The 20996-nt window shown below is 44.9% G+C and overlaps 1 protein-coding gene across 9 annotated transcripts in view; it reads left to right on the top strand.

Moving 5' to 3' along the window:
- LOC106592409 (dystrophin) overlaps positions 1-20996 on the top strand; it is a 429474-nt gene that overhangs the window by 342780 nt on the left and 65698 nt on the right. For all 9 annotated transcript variants that reach the window (XM_082963707.1, XM_082963700.1, XM_082963702.1 and 6 more), the window contains 9 exons: positions 378-495; positions 2752-2963; positions 5821-5975; positions 7250-7439; positions 13510-13682; positions 14429-14585; positions 17469-17583; positions 19397-19665; positions 20972-20996. The exon at positions 20972-20996 is cut by the window's right edge and continues 122 nt beyond it. In XM_082963707.1, coding sequence (XP_082819833.1) covers positions 378-495; positions 2752-2963; positions 5821-5975; positions 7250-7439; positions 13510-13682; positions 14429-14585; positions 17469-17583; positions 19397-19665; positions 20972-20996 — 1414 coding nt within the window. The remainder of the gene's footprint in view (positions 1-377; positions 496-2751; positions 2964-5820; positions 5976-7249; positions 7440-13509; positions 13683-14428; positions 14586-17468; positions 17584-19396; positions 19666-20971) is intronic.

Below are 20996 nucleotides of genomic sequence, written 5' to 3' on the forward strand. Positions count from 1 at the left end.
GATCATAATGAATACTAGAGAGGACCAGATCCTAGTGCTGATCTGGGATCAGTTTGGCCTTTTAGATCATAATGAATACTAGAGAGGACCAGATCCTAGTGCTGATCTGGGATCAGTTTGGCCTTTTCGATCATAATGAATTCTAGAGAGAGGACCAGATCCTAGTGCTGATCTGAGATCAGTTTGGCCTTTTCGATCATAATGAATACATGATTACATGGACCGGGGGGATCTGATCCTAGATCAGCACTCTTATTCTGAGACGCTTTGTGAACACAGGCACTGACCTGGCTCAAATACATGTGTAAAATACTTTTACATACTTGACATCCAGATATTCATTGAAATGTTCTGTGTCTCTGTCTTGCTGTCTGTAGGGAGCACTTGGGGACATGGAGCGACGGCGCCCCCAGCTGGAGGGTCAGCTGACTGCAGCCCAGAACCTGAAGAACAAAGCCAACAACCAGGAGACACGAGCTGCTATCACCGACCGCAGTACGCCAACCACAACCATTACTTACTACGCCATACGCCAACCACAACCGTTACTTACTACGCCATTACTTACTACGCCATACGCCAACCACAACCATTACTTACTACGCCATACGCCAACCACAACCATTACTTACTACGCCATACGCCAACCACAACCATTACTTACTACGCCATACGCCAACCACAACCATTACTTACTACGCCATTACTTACTACGCCATACGCCAACCACAACCATTACTTACTACGCCATACGCCAACCACAACCATTACTTACTACGCCATTACTTACTACGCCATACGCCAACCACAACCATTACTTACTACGCCATACGCCAACCACAACCATTACTTACTACGCCATACGCCAACCACAACCATTACTTACTACGCCAACCACAACCATTACTTACTACGCCATACGCCAACCACAACCATTACTTACTACGCCATTACTTACTACGCCATACGCCAACCACAACCATTACTTACTACGCCATACGCCAACCACAACCATTACTTACTACGCCATTACTTACTACGCCATACGCCAACCACAACCATTACTTACTACGCCATACGCCAACCACAACCATTACTTACTACGCCATACGCCAACCACAACCATTACTTACTACGCCATTACTTACTACGCCATACGCCAACCACAACCATTACTTACTACGCCATACGCCAACCACAACCATTACTTACTACGCCATTACTTACTACGCCATACGCCAACCACAACCATTACTTACTACGCCATACGCCAACCACAACCATTACTTACTACGCCATACGCCAACCACAACCATTACTTACTACGCCATACGCCAACCACAACCATTACTTACTACACCATTACTTACTACGCCATACGCCAACCACAACCATTACTTACTACGCCATACGCCAACCACAACCATTACTTACTACGCCATACGCCAACCACAACCATTACTTACTACGCCATACGCCAACCACAACCATTACTTACTACGCCATACGCCAACCACAACCATTACTTACTACGCCATATGCCAACCACAACCATTACTTACTACGCCATACGCCAACCACAACCATTACTTACTACGCCATACGCCAACCGCAACCATTACTTACTACGCCATACGCCAACCGCAACCATTACTTACTACGCCATACGCCAACCGCAACCATTACTTACTACGCCATACGCCAACCACAACCATTACTTACTACGCCATACGCCAACCACAACCATTACTTACTACGCCATACGCCAACCACAACCATTACTTACTACGCCATTACTTACTACGCCATACGCCAACCACAACCATTACTTACTACGCCATACGCCAACCACAACCATTACTTACTACGCCATACGCTAACCACAACCATTACTTACTACACCATTACTTACTACGCCATACGCCAACCACAACCATTACTTACTACGCCATACGCCAACCACAACCATTACTTACTACGCCATACGCCAACCACAACCATTACTTACTACGCCATACGCCAACCACAACCATTACTTACTACGCCATTACTTACTACGCCATACGCCAACCACAACCATTACTTACTACGCCATACGCCAACCACAACCATTACTTACTACGCCATACGCTAACCACAACCATTACTTACTACACCATTACTTACTACGCCATACGCCAACCACAACCATTACTTACTACGCCATACGCCAACCACAACCATTACTTACTACGCCATACGCCAACCACAACCATTACTACGCTTACTGACTGCAAACGGACCGCAAACGGACCGCAAACGGACCACAAACTGACCACAAACGGACCACAAACGGACTGCAAACGGACCGCAAACGGACTGCCAACGGACCACAAACAGACCACAAACGGACCACAAACTGACTGCAAACGGACCGCAAACGGACCACAAACGGACCACCAACTGACTGCAAACGGACTGCAAACGGACCACAAACAGACCACAAACGGACCACCAACTGACCACCAACTGACCAACAACTATCACCAATGACATTGATCTGACTACAAACTGACCACAAACTGTTATTACTAAACACAAACTCATCAATGACTACATTAATAACCACAAACTATCTATCAGTATGGCCGTGTTAGAGAACATTGATTCAGCTCAGTCGCTGTGTGTGTGTGTGTGTGTGTGTGTGTGTGTGTGTGTGTGTGTGTGTGTGTGTGTGTGTGTGTGTGTGTGTGTGTGTGTGTGTGTGTGTAGTTGACAGGTTGCAGACCCACTGGGAGGAGTCACAGGGCAGACTGGCTGATAGACATCAACAGCTACAGAACATGCTGCAGGACTCCTCTGATTGGTTGGACGCCAGGAAGGAGGTGGAACCTCTCATCAAACGAGCCAATGACAAGCTGGAATCGTGGCAGGATATTTCCTACACCATGGATGCTCTGAAGAAGAAAAACACTGACCTCAAGGTTACACACACATGCACACACAAACACTCACACACACACATACGCACACTCACACACACACACACACACATACGCACACACATATACGCATACACAAACACAAACACACACACACACACACATACGCACACACATATACGCACACACACACAAACACACACACACACACATACTCTCTCTCTCTCACTCTCACACACACACACACACACACACACACACACACACACACACACACACACACACACACACACACACACACACACACACACACACACACACACACACACACCCACTTGAGCATGTGCAGCACGGAGTGGAGATGATTCCAGAAAGGTAATATCTCTGATAAGGACTAGATGAGGAATCCTCACCACTACAGTATAACAGGATGAGACTGTAATGAGACTAGAGTGGCACAGCCTGGAATACTGAGTATTACAATATCCAACAGGGCCTGTTATAGCACTCTGCTCAGCAACGTTTCCAGGAATCATGTTACAGTCCCTGTGTTGTTATGACTCCCTCTAGTCTAGTTAGAGGAACAACTGATATGAATGTTCTGCCGTCCTGGATCTTCATTTGTTGAGTCAGGTGTTGTTGCTAGGCTACAACTTAAACTAGTTAGAGGACTTCCAATCAGAGCCGTATATTTAGAGGATCTCTGTCTCTGCTTCCTCTGGGCCACTAGAGGGTTGTTATTGTGTATTAGGGTGATGTTCTGTATCAGAGCCGTATATTTAGAGGATCTCTGTCTCTGCTTCCTCTGGGCCACTAGAGGGTTGTTATTGTGTATTAGGGTGATGTTCTGTATCAGAGCTGTATATTTAGAGGATCTCTGTCTCTGCTTCCTCTGGGCCACTAGAGGGTTGTTATTGTGTATTAGGGTGATGTTCTGTATCAGAGCCGTATATTTAGAGGATCTCTGTCTCTGCTTCCTCTGGGCCACTAGAGGGTTGTTATTGTGTATTAGGGTGATGTTCTGTATCAGAGCTGTATATTTAGAGGATCTCTGTCTCTGCTTCCTCTGGGCCACTAGAGGGTTGTTATTGTGTGATGGGTGATGTTCTGTATCAGAGCTGTATATTTAGAGGATCTCTGTCTCTGCTTCCTCTGGGCCACTAGAGGGTTGTTATTGTGTATTAGGGTGATGTTCTGTATCAGAGCCGTATATTTAGAGGATCTCTGTCTCTGCTTCCTCTGGGCCACTAGAGGGTTGTTATTGTGTATTAGGGTGATGTTCTGTATCAGAGCTGTATATTTAGAGGATCTCTGTCTCTGCTTCCTCTGGGCCACTAGAGGGTTGTTATTGTGTATTAGGGTGATGTTCTGTATCAGAGCTGTATATTTAGAGGATCTCTGTCTCTGCTTCCTCTGGGCCACTAGAGGGTTGTTATTGTGTATTAGGGTGATGTTCTGTATCAGAGCTGTATATTTAGAGGATCTCTGTCTCTGCTTCCTCTGGGCCACTAGAGGGTTGTTATTGTGTATTAGGGTGATGTTCTGTATCAGAGCTGTATATTTAGAGGATCTCTGTCTCTGCTTCCTCTGGGCCACTAGAGGGTTGTTATTGTGTATTAGGGTGATGTTCTGTATCAGAGCCGTATATTTAGAGGATCTCTGTCTCTGCTTCCTCTGGGCCACTAGAGGGTTGTTATTGTGTATTAGGGTGATGTTCTGTATCAGAGCTGTATATTTAGAGGATCTCTGTCTCTGCTTCCTCTGGGCCACTAGAGGGTTGTTATTGTGTATTAGGGTGATGTTCTGTATCAGAGCTGTATATTTAGAGGATCTCTGTCTCTGCTTCCTCTGGGCCACTAGAGGGTTGTTATTGTGTATTAGGGTGATGTTCTGTATCAGAGCCGTATATTTAGAGGATCTCTGTCTCTGCTTCCTCTGGGCCACTAGAGGGTTGTTATTGTGTATTAGGGTGATGTTCTGTATCAGAGCTGTATATTTAGAGGATCTCTGTCTCTGCTTCCTCTGGGCCACTAGAGGGTTGTTATTGTGTATTAGGGTGATGTTCTGTATCAGAGCCGTATATTTAGAGGATCTCTGTCTCTGCTTCCTCTGGGCCACTAGAGGGTTGTTATTGTGTATTAGGGTGATGTTCTGTATCAGAGCTGTATATTTAGAGGATCTCTGTCTCTGCTTCCTCTGGGCCACTAGAGGGTTGTTATTGTGTATTAGGGTGATGTTCTGTATCAGAGCTGTATATTTAGAGGATCTCTGTCTCTGCTTCCTCTGGGCCACTAGAGGGTTGTTATTGTGTATTAGGGTGATGTTCTGTATCAGAGCTGTATATTTAGAGGATCTCTGTCTCTGCTTCCTCTGGGCCACTAGAGGGTTGTTATTGTGTATTAGGGTGATGTTCTGTATCAGAGCCGTATATTTAGAGGATCTCTGTCTCTGCTTCCTCTGGGCCACTAGAGGGTTGTTATTGTGTATTAGGGTGATGTTCTGTATCAGAGCTGTATATTTAGAGGATCTCTGTCTCTGCTTCCTCTGGGCCACTAGAGGGTTGTTATTGTGTATTAGGGTGATGTTCTGTATCAGAGCCGTATATTTAGAGGATCTCTGTCTCTGCTTCCTCTGGGCCACTAGAGGGTTGTTATTGTGTATTAGGGTGATGTTCTGTATCAGAGCCGTATATTTAGAGGATCTCTGTCTCTGCTTCCTCTGGGCCACTAGAGGGTTGTTATTGTGTGATGGGTGATGTTCTGTATCAGAGCCGTATATTTAGAGGATCTCTGTCTCTGCTTCCTCTGGGCCACTAGAGGGTTGTTATTGTGTATTAGGGTGATGTTCTGTATCGTTATTTTATGTCTTTATCTATAACTGTTTTCTGTGGCCTCAACAGCTGTTTGTGAAGGAGCTGCACCAGTGGCAGGGTCAGGTGGACGTGACCAATGACCTGGCAGGGAAGCTGTTAACCCTTTACACCACCGACCACACACACAAGGTCACACAGATGACCGACGCCATGAACGTTACCTGGGAGCACATCAACAAACGGTGAGTCAGTCTGTTATTCTGTCAGTCAGTTAGTCAACCAGTCAGTCAATTATTTAGTCAGTCAGTCAGTTATTCAGTTAGTCAGTCAGCCTGTCAGTCAGTCAGTTATTTAGTTAGTCAGACAGTCAGTCAACCTGTCAGTTGGTCAGTTAGTTGGTCAGTCTGTCAGCCAGTCAGTTAGTCAACCAGCCAGTTAGTCAGTCTGCTAATCTGTCAGTTTGTCAGTTAGACAGTCGGTAATTTAGTCAGTCAGTCTGGTATTCTGTCAGTCAATTAGTCAACCAGTCAACCAGTCAGTCAGTTAGTCAACCAGTCAGTTAGTCTGTCGGTCAGTCGGTCTGGTATTCTGTCAGTCAGTTATTCAGTCAGGCATTCAGTCAGTTAGTCAACCAGTCAGTCAGTCAGTCAGTCAGTCAGTCAGTCAGTCAGTCAGTCAGTCTGTCAGTCTGTCTGTCTGTCTGTCTGTCTGTCTGTCTGTCTGTCTGTCTGTCTGTCTGTCTGTCTGTCTGTCTGTCTGTCTGTCTGTCTGTCTGTCTGTCTGTCTGTCTGTCTGTCTGTCTGTCAATCAGTCAGTTAGTCAGTCAGTCAGTTAGTAAGTCAGTCAGTCAGTTAGTCAACCAGTCAGTCAGTTAGTCAGTCAGTCAGTCAGTTAGTCAACCAGTCAGTCAGTTAGGTAGTCAGTCAGTCATTTGGTTAATCAGTCAACCAGTCAGTTAGTTAGTCAGTCAGTCAGTCAGTTAATCAGTCAGTCAGTTAATCAGTCAGTTAGTCAGTCAGTTAATCAGTCAACCAGTCAGTCAGTTAATCAGTCAACCAGTCAGTCAATCAGTTAGTTAGTCAGTCAGTCAGTCAGTCAGTTAGGTAGTCAGTCATTCAGTTAATCAGTCAACCAGTCAATCAGTTAATCAGTCAACCAGTCAGTCAGTCAGTTAATCCGTCAATTAATCAGTCAGTTAGTCAACCAGTCAGTCAGTCAGTTAGGTAGTCAGTCATTCCATTAATCAGTCAGTCAGTCAGTCAGTCAGTCAGCATCAGTCCCACATGCTCCTGAAAGCACTTCATCATGCTGTCTCTCAGTACACCTGAACACACACACACAATGCACAGTACATCTGAATGCACGCACACACATTGACCTTCACTGTTAGTTCTACTAACAGGCCACATCATAACACTGATGTATGACCCCAGTTTGCCCTCTGAACTTGTGACCTGTGTGTGTGTGTAGCGGTGCTAACAACAGTTTCTGTATGTGTTCATATTTCTGGATGTAGTGTCGGGGACCGTGAGGCGGCTCTGTCAGCTGCTCTGAGGCTGCTGCAGCAGTTCTACCTGGATCTGAAGGAGTTCCTTAACTGGCTGACGGAGGCAGAGACCACCTGTAACGTCCTTCTGGACGCGTCACACAAGGAGAGGCTACTGGAAGACCCTGAGGCTGTACGACACCTGCTGGGGCAGTTCCAGGTACTCACACTCAGTTCCTACTGTAGAGTCAGTCACCTGCTGGGGCAATTCCAAGTACTCACACTCAGTTCATACTGTAGAGTCAGACACCTGCTGGGGAAGTTCCAGGTACTCACACTCAGTTCATACTGTAGAGTCAGTCACCTGCTGGGGCAGTTCCAGGTATTCACACTCAGTTCATACTGTAGAGTCCGACACCTGCTGGAGCAGCTCCAGGCACTCACACTCAGTTCATACTGTAGAGTCAGACACCTGCTGGGGCAGTTCCAGGTACTCACACTCAGTTCATACTGTAGAGTCAGTCACCTGCTGGGGCAGTTCCAGGTACTCACACTCAGTTCATACTGTAGAGTCAGACACCTGCTGGGGAAGTTCCAGGTACTCACACTCAGTTCATATTGTAGAGTCAGTCACCTGCTGGGGCAGTTCCAGGTACTCACACTCAGTTCATACTGTAGAGTCAGTTACCTACTGGGGCAGTTCCAGGTACTCACACTCAGTTCATACTGTAGAGTCAGTCACCTGCTGGGGCAGTTCCAGGTACTCACACTCAGTTCCAGTTACTCACACTCAGTTCATACTGTAGAGTCAGTCACCTGCTGGGGCAGTTCCAGGTACTCACACTCAGTTCATACTGTAGAGTCAGTCACCTGCTGGGGCAGTTCCAGGTACTCACACTCAGTTCCAGTTACTCACACTCAGTTCATACTGTAGTCAGTCACCTGCTGGGGCAGTTCCAGGTACTCACACTCAGTTCATACTGTAGAGTCAGTCACCTGCTGGGGCAGTTCCAGGTACTCACACTCAGTTCATACTGTAGAGTCAGTCACCTGCTGGGGCAGTTCCAGGAATTCACACTCAGTTCATACTGTAGAGTCAGTCACCTGCTGGGGCAGTTCCAGGTACTCACACTCAGTTCCAGGTACTCACACTCAGTTCATACTGTAGAGTCAGTCACCTGCTGGGGCAATTCCAAGTACTCACACTCAGTTCATACTGTAGTTTCAGACACCTGCTGGGGCAGTTCCAGGTACTCACACTCAGTTCATACTGTAGAGTCAGTCACCTGCTGAGGCAGTTCCAGGTACTCACACTCAGTTCCAGTTACTCACACTCAGTTCATACTGTAGAGTCAGACACCTGCTGGAGCAGTTCCAGGTACTCACACTCAGTTCATACTGTAGAGTCAGACACCTGCTGGAGCAGCTCCAGGCACTCACACTCAGTTCATACTGTAGAGTCAGTCACCTGCTGGGGAAGTTCCAGGTACTCACACTCAGTTCATACTGTAGAGTCAGTCACCTGCTGGGGCAGTTCCAGGTACTCACACTCAGTTCATACTGTAGAGTCAGACACCTGCTGGGGAAGTTCCAGGTACTCACACTCAGTTCATACTGTAGAGTCAGTCACCTGCTGGGGCAGTTCCAGGTACTCACACTCAGTTCATACTGTAGAGTCAGACACCTGCTGGGGAAGTTCCAGGTACTCACACTCAGTTCATACTGTAGAGTCAGTCACCTGCTGGGGCAGTTCCAGGTACTCACACTCAGTTCATACTGTAGAGTCAGACACCTGCTGGAGCAGCTCCAGGCACTCACACTCAGTTCATACTGTAGAGTCAGACACCTGCTGGGGCAGTTCCAGGTACTCACACTCAGTTCATACTGTAGAGTCAGTCACCTGCTGGGGAAGTTCCAGGTACTCGCACTCAGTTCATACTGTAGAGTCAGACACCTGCTGGGGAAGTTCCAGGTACTCACACTCAGTTCATACTGTAGAGTCAGTCACCTGCTGGGGCAGTTCCAGGTACTCACACTCAGTTCATACTGTAGAGTCAGTCACCTGCTGGGGCAGTTCCAGGTACTCACACTCAGTTCATACTGTAGAGTCAGTCACCTGCTGAGGCAGTTCCAGGTACTCACACTCAGTTCCAGTTACTTACACTCAGTTCATACTGTAGAGTCAGACACCTGCTGGGGCAGTTCCAGGTACTCACACTCAGTTCATACTGTAGAGTCAGTCACCTGCTGGGGCAGTTCCAGGTACTCACACTCAGTTCATACTGTAGAGTCAGACACCTGCTGGGGAAGTTCCAGGTACTCACACTCAGTTCATACTGTAGAGTCAGTCACCTGCTGGGGCAGTTCCAGGTACTCACACTCAGTTCATACTGTAGAGTCAGTCACCTGCTGGGGCAGTTCCAGGTACTCACACTCAGTTCCAGGTACTCACACTCAGTTCATACTGTAGAGTCAGTCACCTGCTGGGGCAGTTCCAGGTACTCACACTCAGTTCATACTGTAGAGTCAGTCACCTGCTGGGGCAGTTCCAGGTACTCACACTCAGTTCATACTGTAGTCAGTCACCTGCTGGGGCAGTTCCAGGTACTCACACTCAGTTCCAGGTACTCACACTCAGTTCATACTGTAGAGTCAGACACCTGCTGGGGCAGTTCCAGGTACTCACACCCACAAACTGTTGATACTGTAGAGTGAATTCAGAGTCAGTTCATAGAGTCAACTCATAGAATCAACTCATAGTGTCAGTTCAGAATCAGTTCATAGACTTAGTTAAGAGTCATTTCATAGACTCAATTCAACAGAGTCAAATTGTTGAGTCATCTTTCAGTTCAGTCAGCTCAGCTTGAGTGGCATTAGTGTGAAGTGTCTCAGGGTGGCGAGGTGTCAGTACAGTACAGTATGTGCAGGGTTTGTGATGTGTTCTAGAAAGCAGCCAGCAGTCTGACCCAGTCTCTTGTCCTCAGTACCTTCCCCTGCCTGCCATGTGTGCCCCTCAATACCCCGGCTGGTATGACAGGAATGTTGGGCCTGGCTGGGGGGACGAGACAAGGTCCAGACTCCAAGGAGCGGACAAAGACAGGATCCCCCCCCTCCAACTCACTGTATTGTGGGTTGTGAAGAGAAGGGCCTGTTCTGAGTTTGGAAAGGGAACATTTCTGACCCTCTGTGCAGCAGTAGTCGCCCACTTTCTCCACTCTCTCCCCCAGTGAACAACAGTCGCTGTGTGTCGGACATCAACCAGCCTTCTGTACCTCATTCTATTGGGTCTCTCCCTCTTCCTCACACACATGCACACGAGCAGACACACACAAACACACACACACACACACACACACACACACACACACACACACACACACACACACACACACACACTCACATAGGCATAGGGCTCATTGTAGCTCACAGACAAACACAGAAAGCATCTACGCTTGATTGGGTTTGACGACAGAAGACATGTTTTCTTAGTTGTGGGAAGCGTTGCCTTAAGTGGATAATATGCTGCGCAGGAAAATCTACCATGTACAGGTTAGAGATTACAATTTACTGGTCACTGGGAAGGCTTTCTGTCCAGTACTGAACGGGTCTATGTATTCTTCTGACTTGTACTGTTCGTCTGTCTCAGAGTTGGAGAAAGACAGTTACTTCAGACGTAGTACTCACTTGAATGAACCACGGTCAGAAATGGTCAATTTAATACAGTAGGCTTTGTTGTTGCTGTACACTGAGTGGACAAAACATTAAGAACACCTGCTCTTTCCATGACATAGACTGACCAGGTGAAAGCTATGATCCCTTATTGGTGTCACTTGTTAAATCCACTTCAATCAGTGTAGATGAAGGGGAGGAGACAGGTTAAAGAAGGATTTTAAGCCATGAGACCATTGAGACATGGATTGTGTATGTGTGCCATTCAGAGGGTGAATGAGCAAGACAAAAGATTTAAGTGACTTTGAATGGGGTATGATAGTAGGTGCCAGCCATACCGGTTAGAGTGTGTCAAGAACTGCAACGCTGCTGGGTTTTTCACGCTCAACAGTTTCCCGTGTGTATCAAGAATGGTCCACCACCCGAAGGACATCCAGCCAACTTGACACAACTGTGGGAAGGATAGGAGTCAACATGGGCCAGCCTCCCTGTGGAACGCTTTCACCTTGTAGAGTCCCCGCCCCTGTTCTTTTTCATTTTTTTTGACCTATTTTTTTTTCTCCCCGATTTCGTTGAATCCAATTGGTAGTTACAGTCTTGTCTCATCGCTGCAACTCCCGTACGGACTCGGGAGAGGTGAAGGTTGAGAGCCGTGCGTCCTCTGAAACACAACCAAGCTGCACTGCTTCTTGACACAATGCCCACTTAACCCAGAAGCCAGCCGCACCAATGTGTTGGTGGAAACACCGTACACCTGGCGACCGTGTCAGCGTGCAAGCGCCCGGCCTGCCACAAGAGTCGCTAGAGCGCGATGAGACAAGGACATCCCTTCCAGCCAAGCCCTCCCCTAACCCGGACGACGCTGGGCCAATTGTGCGCCGCCCCATGGGTCTCCCGGTCGCGGCTGGCTGCGACAGAGCCTGGACTCGAACCAGGATCTCTAGTGGCACAGCTAGCACTGCCTTAGACCACTGCGTCACTCTTGAGGCCTGAATCGAGGCTGTTCTTAATGTTTTGTACACTCAGTGTATATTTACAGCCAATTACATTTAAATTGAAATAACTTAATGTTTTCCTGTGAGGAAACTTGTTGTGTGGTTTTGGTATGTGCATTAAGTCAATAAGGCACATCGGGTTGCTAAGGAGATTCTATGAATGGTTGTTATGTAGTCTTCTATTCTGTGACGTCATTCTGCCCTCTCTGAGATCAAACCTCACAGCCACATGACTCTTAGACCTGTATTATCTGATGATGACAGTCAGGGGAAAGGAATGGACTAATTAGGATCATTAGAGAACATTAGATTGAGAGTACACTCTTACAAAAAAGGTTACAAAAGGGTTCTTCAGGTGTCCCCATAGGAGAACCCTTTTTGGTTCCAGGTAGAACCATTTTGTCACGGAATTCTAGGACCAGTGGAGATGCGGAATCAGGCGCAGGAGACAGAGGCCCGGAGCAACAGTGTTTTAATGCCACGGTAAACAAAACACAATAGCCGAAAGGCACAGGGCGCTTAAATAAGTCCGCCAGGAAAACACATTCCCAAAAGAAAACACGAAGAAAAGTGCACGGGGCGCAGCCCGGCAATAACTCGTACACAGGCCAGCGAAACAGGCCACACACACAACTGTCCTGAGTGGACAATAAACAATCCCGCACGAAAATACACACTAAATAACCCCCCACTAATGACAGACACGAAACAGGTGCGGGATAGACAGACAAAACCAAAAGACACAGAAACAACGATCGGTGGCAGCTAATAGGCCGGCGACGACGACCGCCGAGCGCCGCCCGACCGAGGAGGGGCGCCATCCTCAGTGGATACTGTGACACATTTTGGTTCCATGTAGAACCCTTTCCACGGAGGGTTCTACCTGGAACCAAAAGGGTTCTTCAAAGGGTACTCCTATGGGGACAGCCGAAGAACCCTTTTAGGTTCTAGATTGCACCTTTTTCTCTAAGAGTGTATGGTGAAGTGGGAAGCTTTGGTTGGACATTCACCATCATAATATGTATGTACCCAGCTAGTGGAGAATGTACTCAGGTAATACCTGGAAAACCTGTCTCTTTTACCTGCTGGACATTGATGACAATAATGACAAAGACTAATGGATTCATTAGGATCATTCTAGAATATTAGGCTGAGAGAGTGGCTGCTCTGTTTGGACATATCCGTCATTATTATAATATATAGATATTAATCTAATGGTTCCTTCTATAGGAGGACTTATCTATCATTATTATAATATATAGATATTAATCTAATGGTTCCTTCTATAGGAGGACATATCTATCATTATTATAATATATAGATATTAATTTAAATGGTTCCTAGGCTTTAATAGGAGTAATAAAACATTAACTATTGGTCAAAAAGCATTGAAATCATTCAGAGAGAGGCATATACCACAGAACATTCTAATTATTTAGATACCAACTAATGATTGGACGTGTGTGTGTGTGTGTGTGTGTGTGTGTGTGTGTGTGTGTGTGTGTGTGTGTGTGTGTGTGTGTGTGTGTGCGTGCGTGCGTGCGTGCGTGCGTGCGTGCGTGCGTGCGTGCGTGCGTGCGTGCGTGTGTGTGTGTGCATGCTGGGTGTGTGTGTGTGTGAGTGTAGGACCTTCAGGGGGAGATAGATGGCCACACAGAACTGTACCACTCTCTAGATGAGAATGGTCAGCGTATCGTGACCTCTCTGACCGGCTCAGACGATGCCGTACTCCTACAGAGCCGACTGGACAACATGGGCCAGCGCTGGGACGAGCTCCGCAGCAAAACCATGAGTATGAGGTAGACACCATGCCTGCCTTCATCTGTTCATTCATGGTGACAAAAGGGTGCAGGTTTTCGCTCCATCCCTGTTGTTAAACACCTGATTCAGATAATCAAGGTCCGGGATGAGCACCTAATTACTACAATCAGGTGTGTTAGACTGAGTAGGGTTGGAGCAAACGCCTGCAGGACCTTTCTTCACCAGGAGGGAGGATTGAGCTGCCCTGGTCAACAGTCCAGTTTAGATAGTAATATCTTTGATCCAGTCTAGTTTAGATAGGAATATCTATGATCCAGTCCAGTTTAGATAGGAATATCTACGATCCAGTCCAGTTTAGATAGGAATATCTTTGATCCAGTCTAGTTTAGATAGGAATATCTATGATCCAGTCCAGTTTAGATGGGAATATCTATGATCCAGTCCAGTTTAGATAGGAATATCTATGATCCAGTCCAGTTTAGATAGGAATATCTATGATCCAGTCCAGTTTAGATAGGAATATCTATGATCCAGTCCAGTTTAGATAGGAATATCTACGATCCAGTCCAGTTTAGATAGGAATATCTATGATCCAGTCTAGTTTAGATAGGAATATCTACGATCCAGTCTAGTTTAGATAGGAATATCTATGATCCAGTCCAGTTTAGATAGGAACATCTATGATCCAGTCTAGTTTAGATAGGAATATCTATAATTCAGTCTTGTTTAGATAGGAATATCTATGATCCAGTCATATATCTATGCTTCTATGTGTATGTTGTAGATCTCACCTGGAAGGGGAAATGGCTCCATGGAAGCGGATACACATGACCCTTCAGGAGCTGATTGCCTGGCTGCAGATGAAGACTGACCTGCTGGAGCAGGAACCACCAGTAGGGGGCGACGTCCCTGCTGTGCAACAACAGCTGGACACACACAGGGTGAGAGCGGAAGACTGGCTGGATGCTTGGTTAGCTGGTTGGGTGGTTGGGTGGGTGGGTGGTTGGTTGGGTGATTCACTAGTTGGTTGGTTCATAGATTCATTGATGCGTCAGAAATCATAAGCAGATGTTATGGGTTTATAACTGGTTTATATCTGGTTTATATCTGGTTTATTACTGGTTTATAACTGGTTTATATCTGGTTTATAACTAGTTTATATATGTTATAGCTGGTTTATAGCTGGTTTATAGCTGGTTTATAACTGGTTTATAACTGGTTTATAACTGGTTTATAGCTGGTTTATAACAGCATAAGTTGTTCAGTGAGCAGAGCAGATTAGCCACACTGCAAGTTCACTGCATTATGGAGATGTTAGGAATACACAATATTGGAATGTTTTTGGAATGTATCATCATACTCCTAATGAGGACATCATGCATCATTAAGAACTGATGACAATCACTGCAACATCATTAAGAACTGATGACAATCACTGCAACATCATTAAGAACTGATGACAATCACTGCAACATCATTAAGAACTGATGACAGTACTCTGCAACATCATTAAGAACTGATGACAATCACTGCAACATCATTAAGAACTGATGACAGTCACTGCAACATCATTAAGAACTGATGACAGTACTCTGCAACATCATTAAGAACTGATGACAATCACTGCAACATCATTAAGAACTGATGACAATCACTGCAACATCATTAAGAACTGATGACAATCACTGCAACATCATTAAGAACTGATGACAGTACTCTGCAACATCATTAAGAACTGATGACAATCACTGCAACATCATTAAGAACTGATGACAGTATTCTGCAACATCATTAAGAACTGATGACAGTATTCTGTAACATCATTAAGAATGGATGACAGTACTCTGCAACATCATTAAGAACTGATGACAGTACTCTGCAACACCATTAAGAACTGATGACAGTATTCTGTAACATCATTAAGTACTGATGACAGTATTCTGTAACATCATTAAGAACTGATGACAGTATTCTGTAACATCATTAAGAATTGATGACAGTATTCTGTAACATCATTAAGAACTGATGACAGTACCCTGTAACATCATTAAGAACTGATGACAGTGCTCTGTAACATCATTAAGCACTGATGACAGTATTCTGTAACATCATTAAGCACTGATGACAGTATTCTGTAACACCATTAAGAACTGATGACAGTATTCTGTAACATCATTAAGAACTGATGACAGTATTCTGTAACATCATTAAGAATTGATGACAGTATTCTGTAACATCATTAAGAACTGATGACAGTACCCTGTAACACCATTGAGATCTGATGACAGTACTCTGTAACATCATTAAGAACTGATGACAATCACTGCAACATCATTAAGATCTGATGACAGTATTCTGTAACATCATTAAGCACTGATGACAGTATTCTGCAACATCATTAACAACTGATGACAGTATTCTGTAACATCATTAACAACTGATGACAGTATTCTGCAACATCATTAACAACTGATGACAGTACTCTGCAACACCATTAAGAACTGATGACAGTATTCTGTAACATCATTAAGAACTGATGACAGTACTCTGTAACATCATTAAGAACTGATGACAGTACTCTGTAACATCATTAAGAACTGATGACAGTACCCTGTAACATCATTAAGATCTGATGACAGTATTCTGTAACATCATTAAGAACTGATGACAGTACCCTGTAACATCATTAAGAACTGATGACAGTACTCTGTAACATCATTAAGAACTGATGACAGTATTCTGTAACATCATTAAGAACTGATGACAGTATTCTGTAACATCATTAAGAACTGATGACAGTATTCTGTAACATCATTAAGAACTGATGACAGTATTCTGTAACATCATTAAGAACTGATGACAGTACCCTGTAACATCATTAAGAACTAATGACAGTACTCTGTAACATCATTAAGAACTGATGACAGTATTCTGTAACATCATTAAGAACTGATGACAGTACCCTGTAACATCATTAAGAACTGATGACCGTATTCTGTAACATCATTAAGAACTGATGACAGTACCCTGTAACATCATTAAGAACTGATGACAGTACTCTGTAACATCATTAAGAACTGATGACAGTACCCTATAACATCATTAAGAACTGATGAGAGTACCCTGTAACATCATTAAGAACTGAATGTAAAGAATGAATGAGATGTCCATCTAGTCTGCAGCCAGGTCTGCTGAGTATGTGGTCCGTCCTATTATAGTGACTAATATAGTGACTAACATAGTGATATACTCTTGTTGACTGGGCTTTCTTTCATGTGTTGTTGTGATGCTGGCGTTGTCATGGAGCCTGTGCTTCACGCAGTGTGTGTGTGTGTGTGTGTGCGTGCGTGCGTGTGTGTGTGTACGTGCGTGTGTGTGTGTGTGTGTGTGTGTTTTTGCACTAATTCTATGCAGATATACTGGACTCTACACACACAGTTTGTATGTGAAGCTAGTAGCTGTGGTCCTAGCTATACACACACACACACACACACACACACACACACACACACACACACACACACACACACACACACACACACACACACACACACACACACACACACACACACACACACACACACACACACACACACACACACACACACATACTGTAACATGGACACAGACACATACTGCATGTTATTGTTATTCGTCATTTCCTGTATATTTATTCCTCGTCACTATTTGTATTTTGTATCTTTATCTTTAACTCTGCATTGTTGGAAAGGACCCGTAAGTAAGACTCTTCGCTGTTAGTCTACTGTTCTTACGAAACATGTGACAGATAACATTTGATTTGATTTTGTGTGTGTGTGTTACAGAGCTTCAGGAGAGATCTGAGGGCCAAGGGCCCGGTGGTTAACGGGGCTCTGGACCAGGCTCAGATCTTCCTGTCTGAGCTGCCTGCTGAGAGGGAGCCACAGCCTGTCCAGAGAGGTGAGTGGGACACACTGTTAGCCCGCTGAACTAAAGCCTAGGTAGTAATTCATGGACTTAACTCGAGTCTAATGCAAGGTTACTCATCACACAGTGATAAACACAAACAGATACACTCATCATGCTAACGGACACCAACACTCATTTTTACCTGCTTATAATACACCTGCGTATGCACATTAATGCTCATGTAACTGACAAGATACAGTGCCGATGAAAACGTATTTGCACCCTTTCTAATTTTCTCTACTTTTGCATATTGTTGATATTGAATGTTATCAGATCTTTAACCAAAACCTGATCTTTAACCAGAACCTGAGTTTACAAATAACACAAAACACCCAATGCCCCTGTGTGAAAAAGTAATTGTCCTTTTACACTCAATAACTGGTTGTGTCACCTTTATCTGCAATGACTGGAAGCAAACACTTCCTGTAGATGTTGATCAGTCTCACACATCGCTATGGGGATGCTTTTCTGCCTCATGACCTGGACAACTTGCCTTAATAGAAGGAACTGTGAATTCTGTTCTGTATCAGAAAATTCTCCAGGAGAATGTCAGGCCATCCGTCTGTGAGCTGAAGCTGAAGCACAGCTGGGTCATGCAGAAAGACAATGATCCAAAACACACAATCAAGTCTACATGAAAATGACTAAAAAACAACAAATTTGAAGTTTTGGAATGGCCTAGTCAAAGTACAGACCTAATCCCAATTGAGATGTTGTGGCAGGACTTGAAATGAGCTGTTCATGCTTGAAAACCCATACATGTAGCTGAGTTACAGCAGCTCTGCATGCAAGAGTGGACCAAAATTCCTCCACAGCGATGTGTGAGACTGATCAACAACTACAGGAAGAATGTGCTTCCAGTCATTGCAGATAAAGGTGACACAACCAGTTATTGAGTGTAAAGGGGCAATTACTTTTTCACACAGGGGGCATTAAGTGTTGCATAAAATTGTTTATGAAAGAAATTAATGAATTGTTGTGTTATTTGTTCACTCAGGTTCCCTTTATCTAATATCAGGTTTTGGTTGAAGATCTGATAACATTCAATATCAACAATGTGCAAAAATAGAGAAAATCCGAGATGGGGCAAATACATTTTCACAGCACTGTATCTCAGTTGACTGACATGTTTCCTGAGTGTGCAGAACTGTACTGTCCATTATCTGATTATGACTAAGTTCATAACATCAGCTGACTTGACAGCCAGTTCAGGCTCTGTAATTGGCTCACGGGGTTCTGTTTATAAAACAGAGGAACAGTAAGCCAATGGGTTTTATTCCACTACTATTTTGGTGGTCTAAGATCTGCATTTTCCAATAAAAGGTGTAGAAATGAGAAGACACCACGCCCTGCAGTTTCAGTTGTGTTCCTTACTAAACAGCCTGCTCCCGTTTGTTCCCTAACATGCTGAGTGTGACCTCTTTACCATAGCAACTGCCTGGCAACCCGTAGTGAGGGAAACTCTTGAACTCTTGCTGCTTATTCAATTCAATGGGCTCCAATGTGTTTTCCTCAGGTGTGGGATTATTTTTTGCTAAACCATGAGCCCTATGGTCTAAGTCATGTTTGAGCCTATATGTGATGAGGTTGGAAAGGATTTAGGGCTGATCAAGAAAGTAAAGCAACCAAATAACTTTCAAAGAGTAATAATCCCGAGTTTGAATTTCAATCTTATAAGTAGTTTATAATCTTAGTATAAATTAGGATTGTTGTGTCAATCCAATAACTCCTTCATTTCTATTAAACCTGATCATTCCCTGACGGGACACAAAATTAATCAAACCATTTCTTTCTGTCCTGTCAGACATCAGTCCAGAGGAGCGTGCCCAGAACGTGGGGCGTGTCCTGCGAAAGGAGGCGGAGGATGTGGCGTCCGGGTGGGAGGGGCTTAACGAGGAGGCTGCTGATTGGCAGAGGAGGCTGGAGCTGGCTTTGGATAGGCTGTTGGAGCTTCAGAAGGCCCAGGACCAGCTGGAGCTGAGGCTGAGCCAAGCTGAGATGGTGAAGGAGGCCTGGGAGCCTGTAGGAGACCTGCTCATAGACTCCCTACCTGAACACATCGACAGGGTCAAGGTGAGAGACACACACACACATGCACCATAACTTAACAGATAGAGAGAGTCAAGGTGAGATTGGATACAGATGATTTTATTCTTTATTTTTCATTTGGGTCCCATTAGCTGATTCCTTAAAGGGATACTTTGGGATTTTGGCAATGAGGCCCTTTATCTACTTCACTAGGAAGTTAGAGGTAGTTTCGCGATCCAATGCTAATTAGAATTAGCACAATGACTGGAAGTCTATGGGTATCTGCTAGCATGCAAGCAGATACCCATAGGCTTCCAGTCATTGCGCTAACGCTAGTTACAATTGCGCTAGTGCTACTTAGCAACTTCCTTCAAACTGCACGCAGAGACGCAACTGACTCTGGCAAAGTACTGTAGATAAAGGACCTCATTGCCAAAATCCCCAAGTATCTCTTTAAAGACCACTAGTCTTCCTGAGGTCAAATGTACACATCTCTCTAGCTGATGTCTTAGTGACCACTAGTCTTCCTGAGGTCAAATGTACACATCTCTCTAGCTGATGTCTTAGTGACCACTAGTCTTCCTGAGGTCAAATGTACACATCTCTCTAGCTGATGTCTTAGTGACCACTAGTCTTCCTGAGGTCAAATGTACACATCTCTCTAGCTGATGTCTTAGTGACCACTAGTCTTCCTGAGGTCAAATGTACACATCTCTCTAGCTGATGTCTTAGTGACCACTAGTCTTCCTGAGGTCAAATGTACACATCTCTCTAGCTGATGTCTTAGTGACCACTAGTCTTCCTGAGGTCAAATGTACACATCTCTTTAGCTGATGTCTTAGTGACCACTAGTCTTCCTGAGGTCAAATGTACACATCTCTCTAGCTGATGTCTTAGTGACCACTAGTCTTCCTGAGGTCAAATGTACACATCTCTTTAGCTGATGTCTTAGTGACCACTAGTCTTCCTGAGGTCAAATGTACACGTCTCTCTAGCTGATGAAAGTGTATAAGGGGTACAGTGTGTGTTCTCTAGGGAGTGTATGAAGGTACAGTAATTGGTCCGCCACTCTATCTTCAGTGTGTGTGTGTGTGTGTGTGTGTGTGTGTGTGTGTGTGTGTGTGTGGCACAGCCAGAAGATGACTGGCCACCCCTCATAGCCTGGTTCCTCTCTAGGTTTCTTCCTAGGTTTTGGCCTTTCTAGGGAGTTTTTCCTAGCCACCGTGCTTCTACACCTGCATTGCTTGCTGTTTGGGGTTTTAGGCTGGGTTTCTGTACAGCACTTTGAGATATCAGCTGATGTAAGAAGGGTATTAAAAATACATTTGATTTGATTTGTTCTTCGCTGCAGGCGTTCCAGGCAGAGATAGCTCCTA

Source organism: Salmo salar, chromosome 17 (assembly GCF_965601325.2).
Source record: "Salmo salar chromosome 17, fSalSal1, whole genome shotgun sequence".
Lineage (NCBI taxonomy): Eukaryota > Metazoa > Chordata > Actinopteri > Salmoniformes > Salmonidae > Salmo > Salmo salar.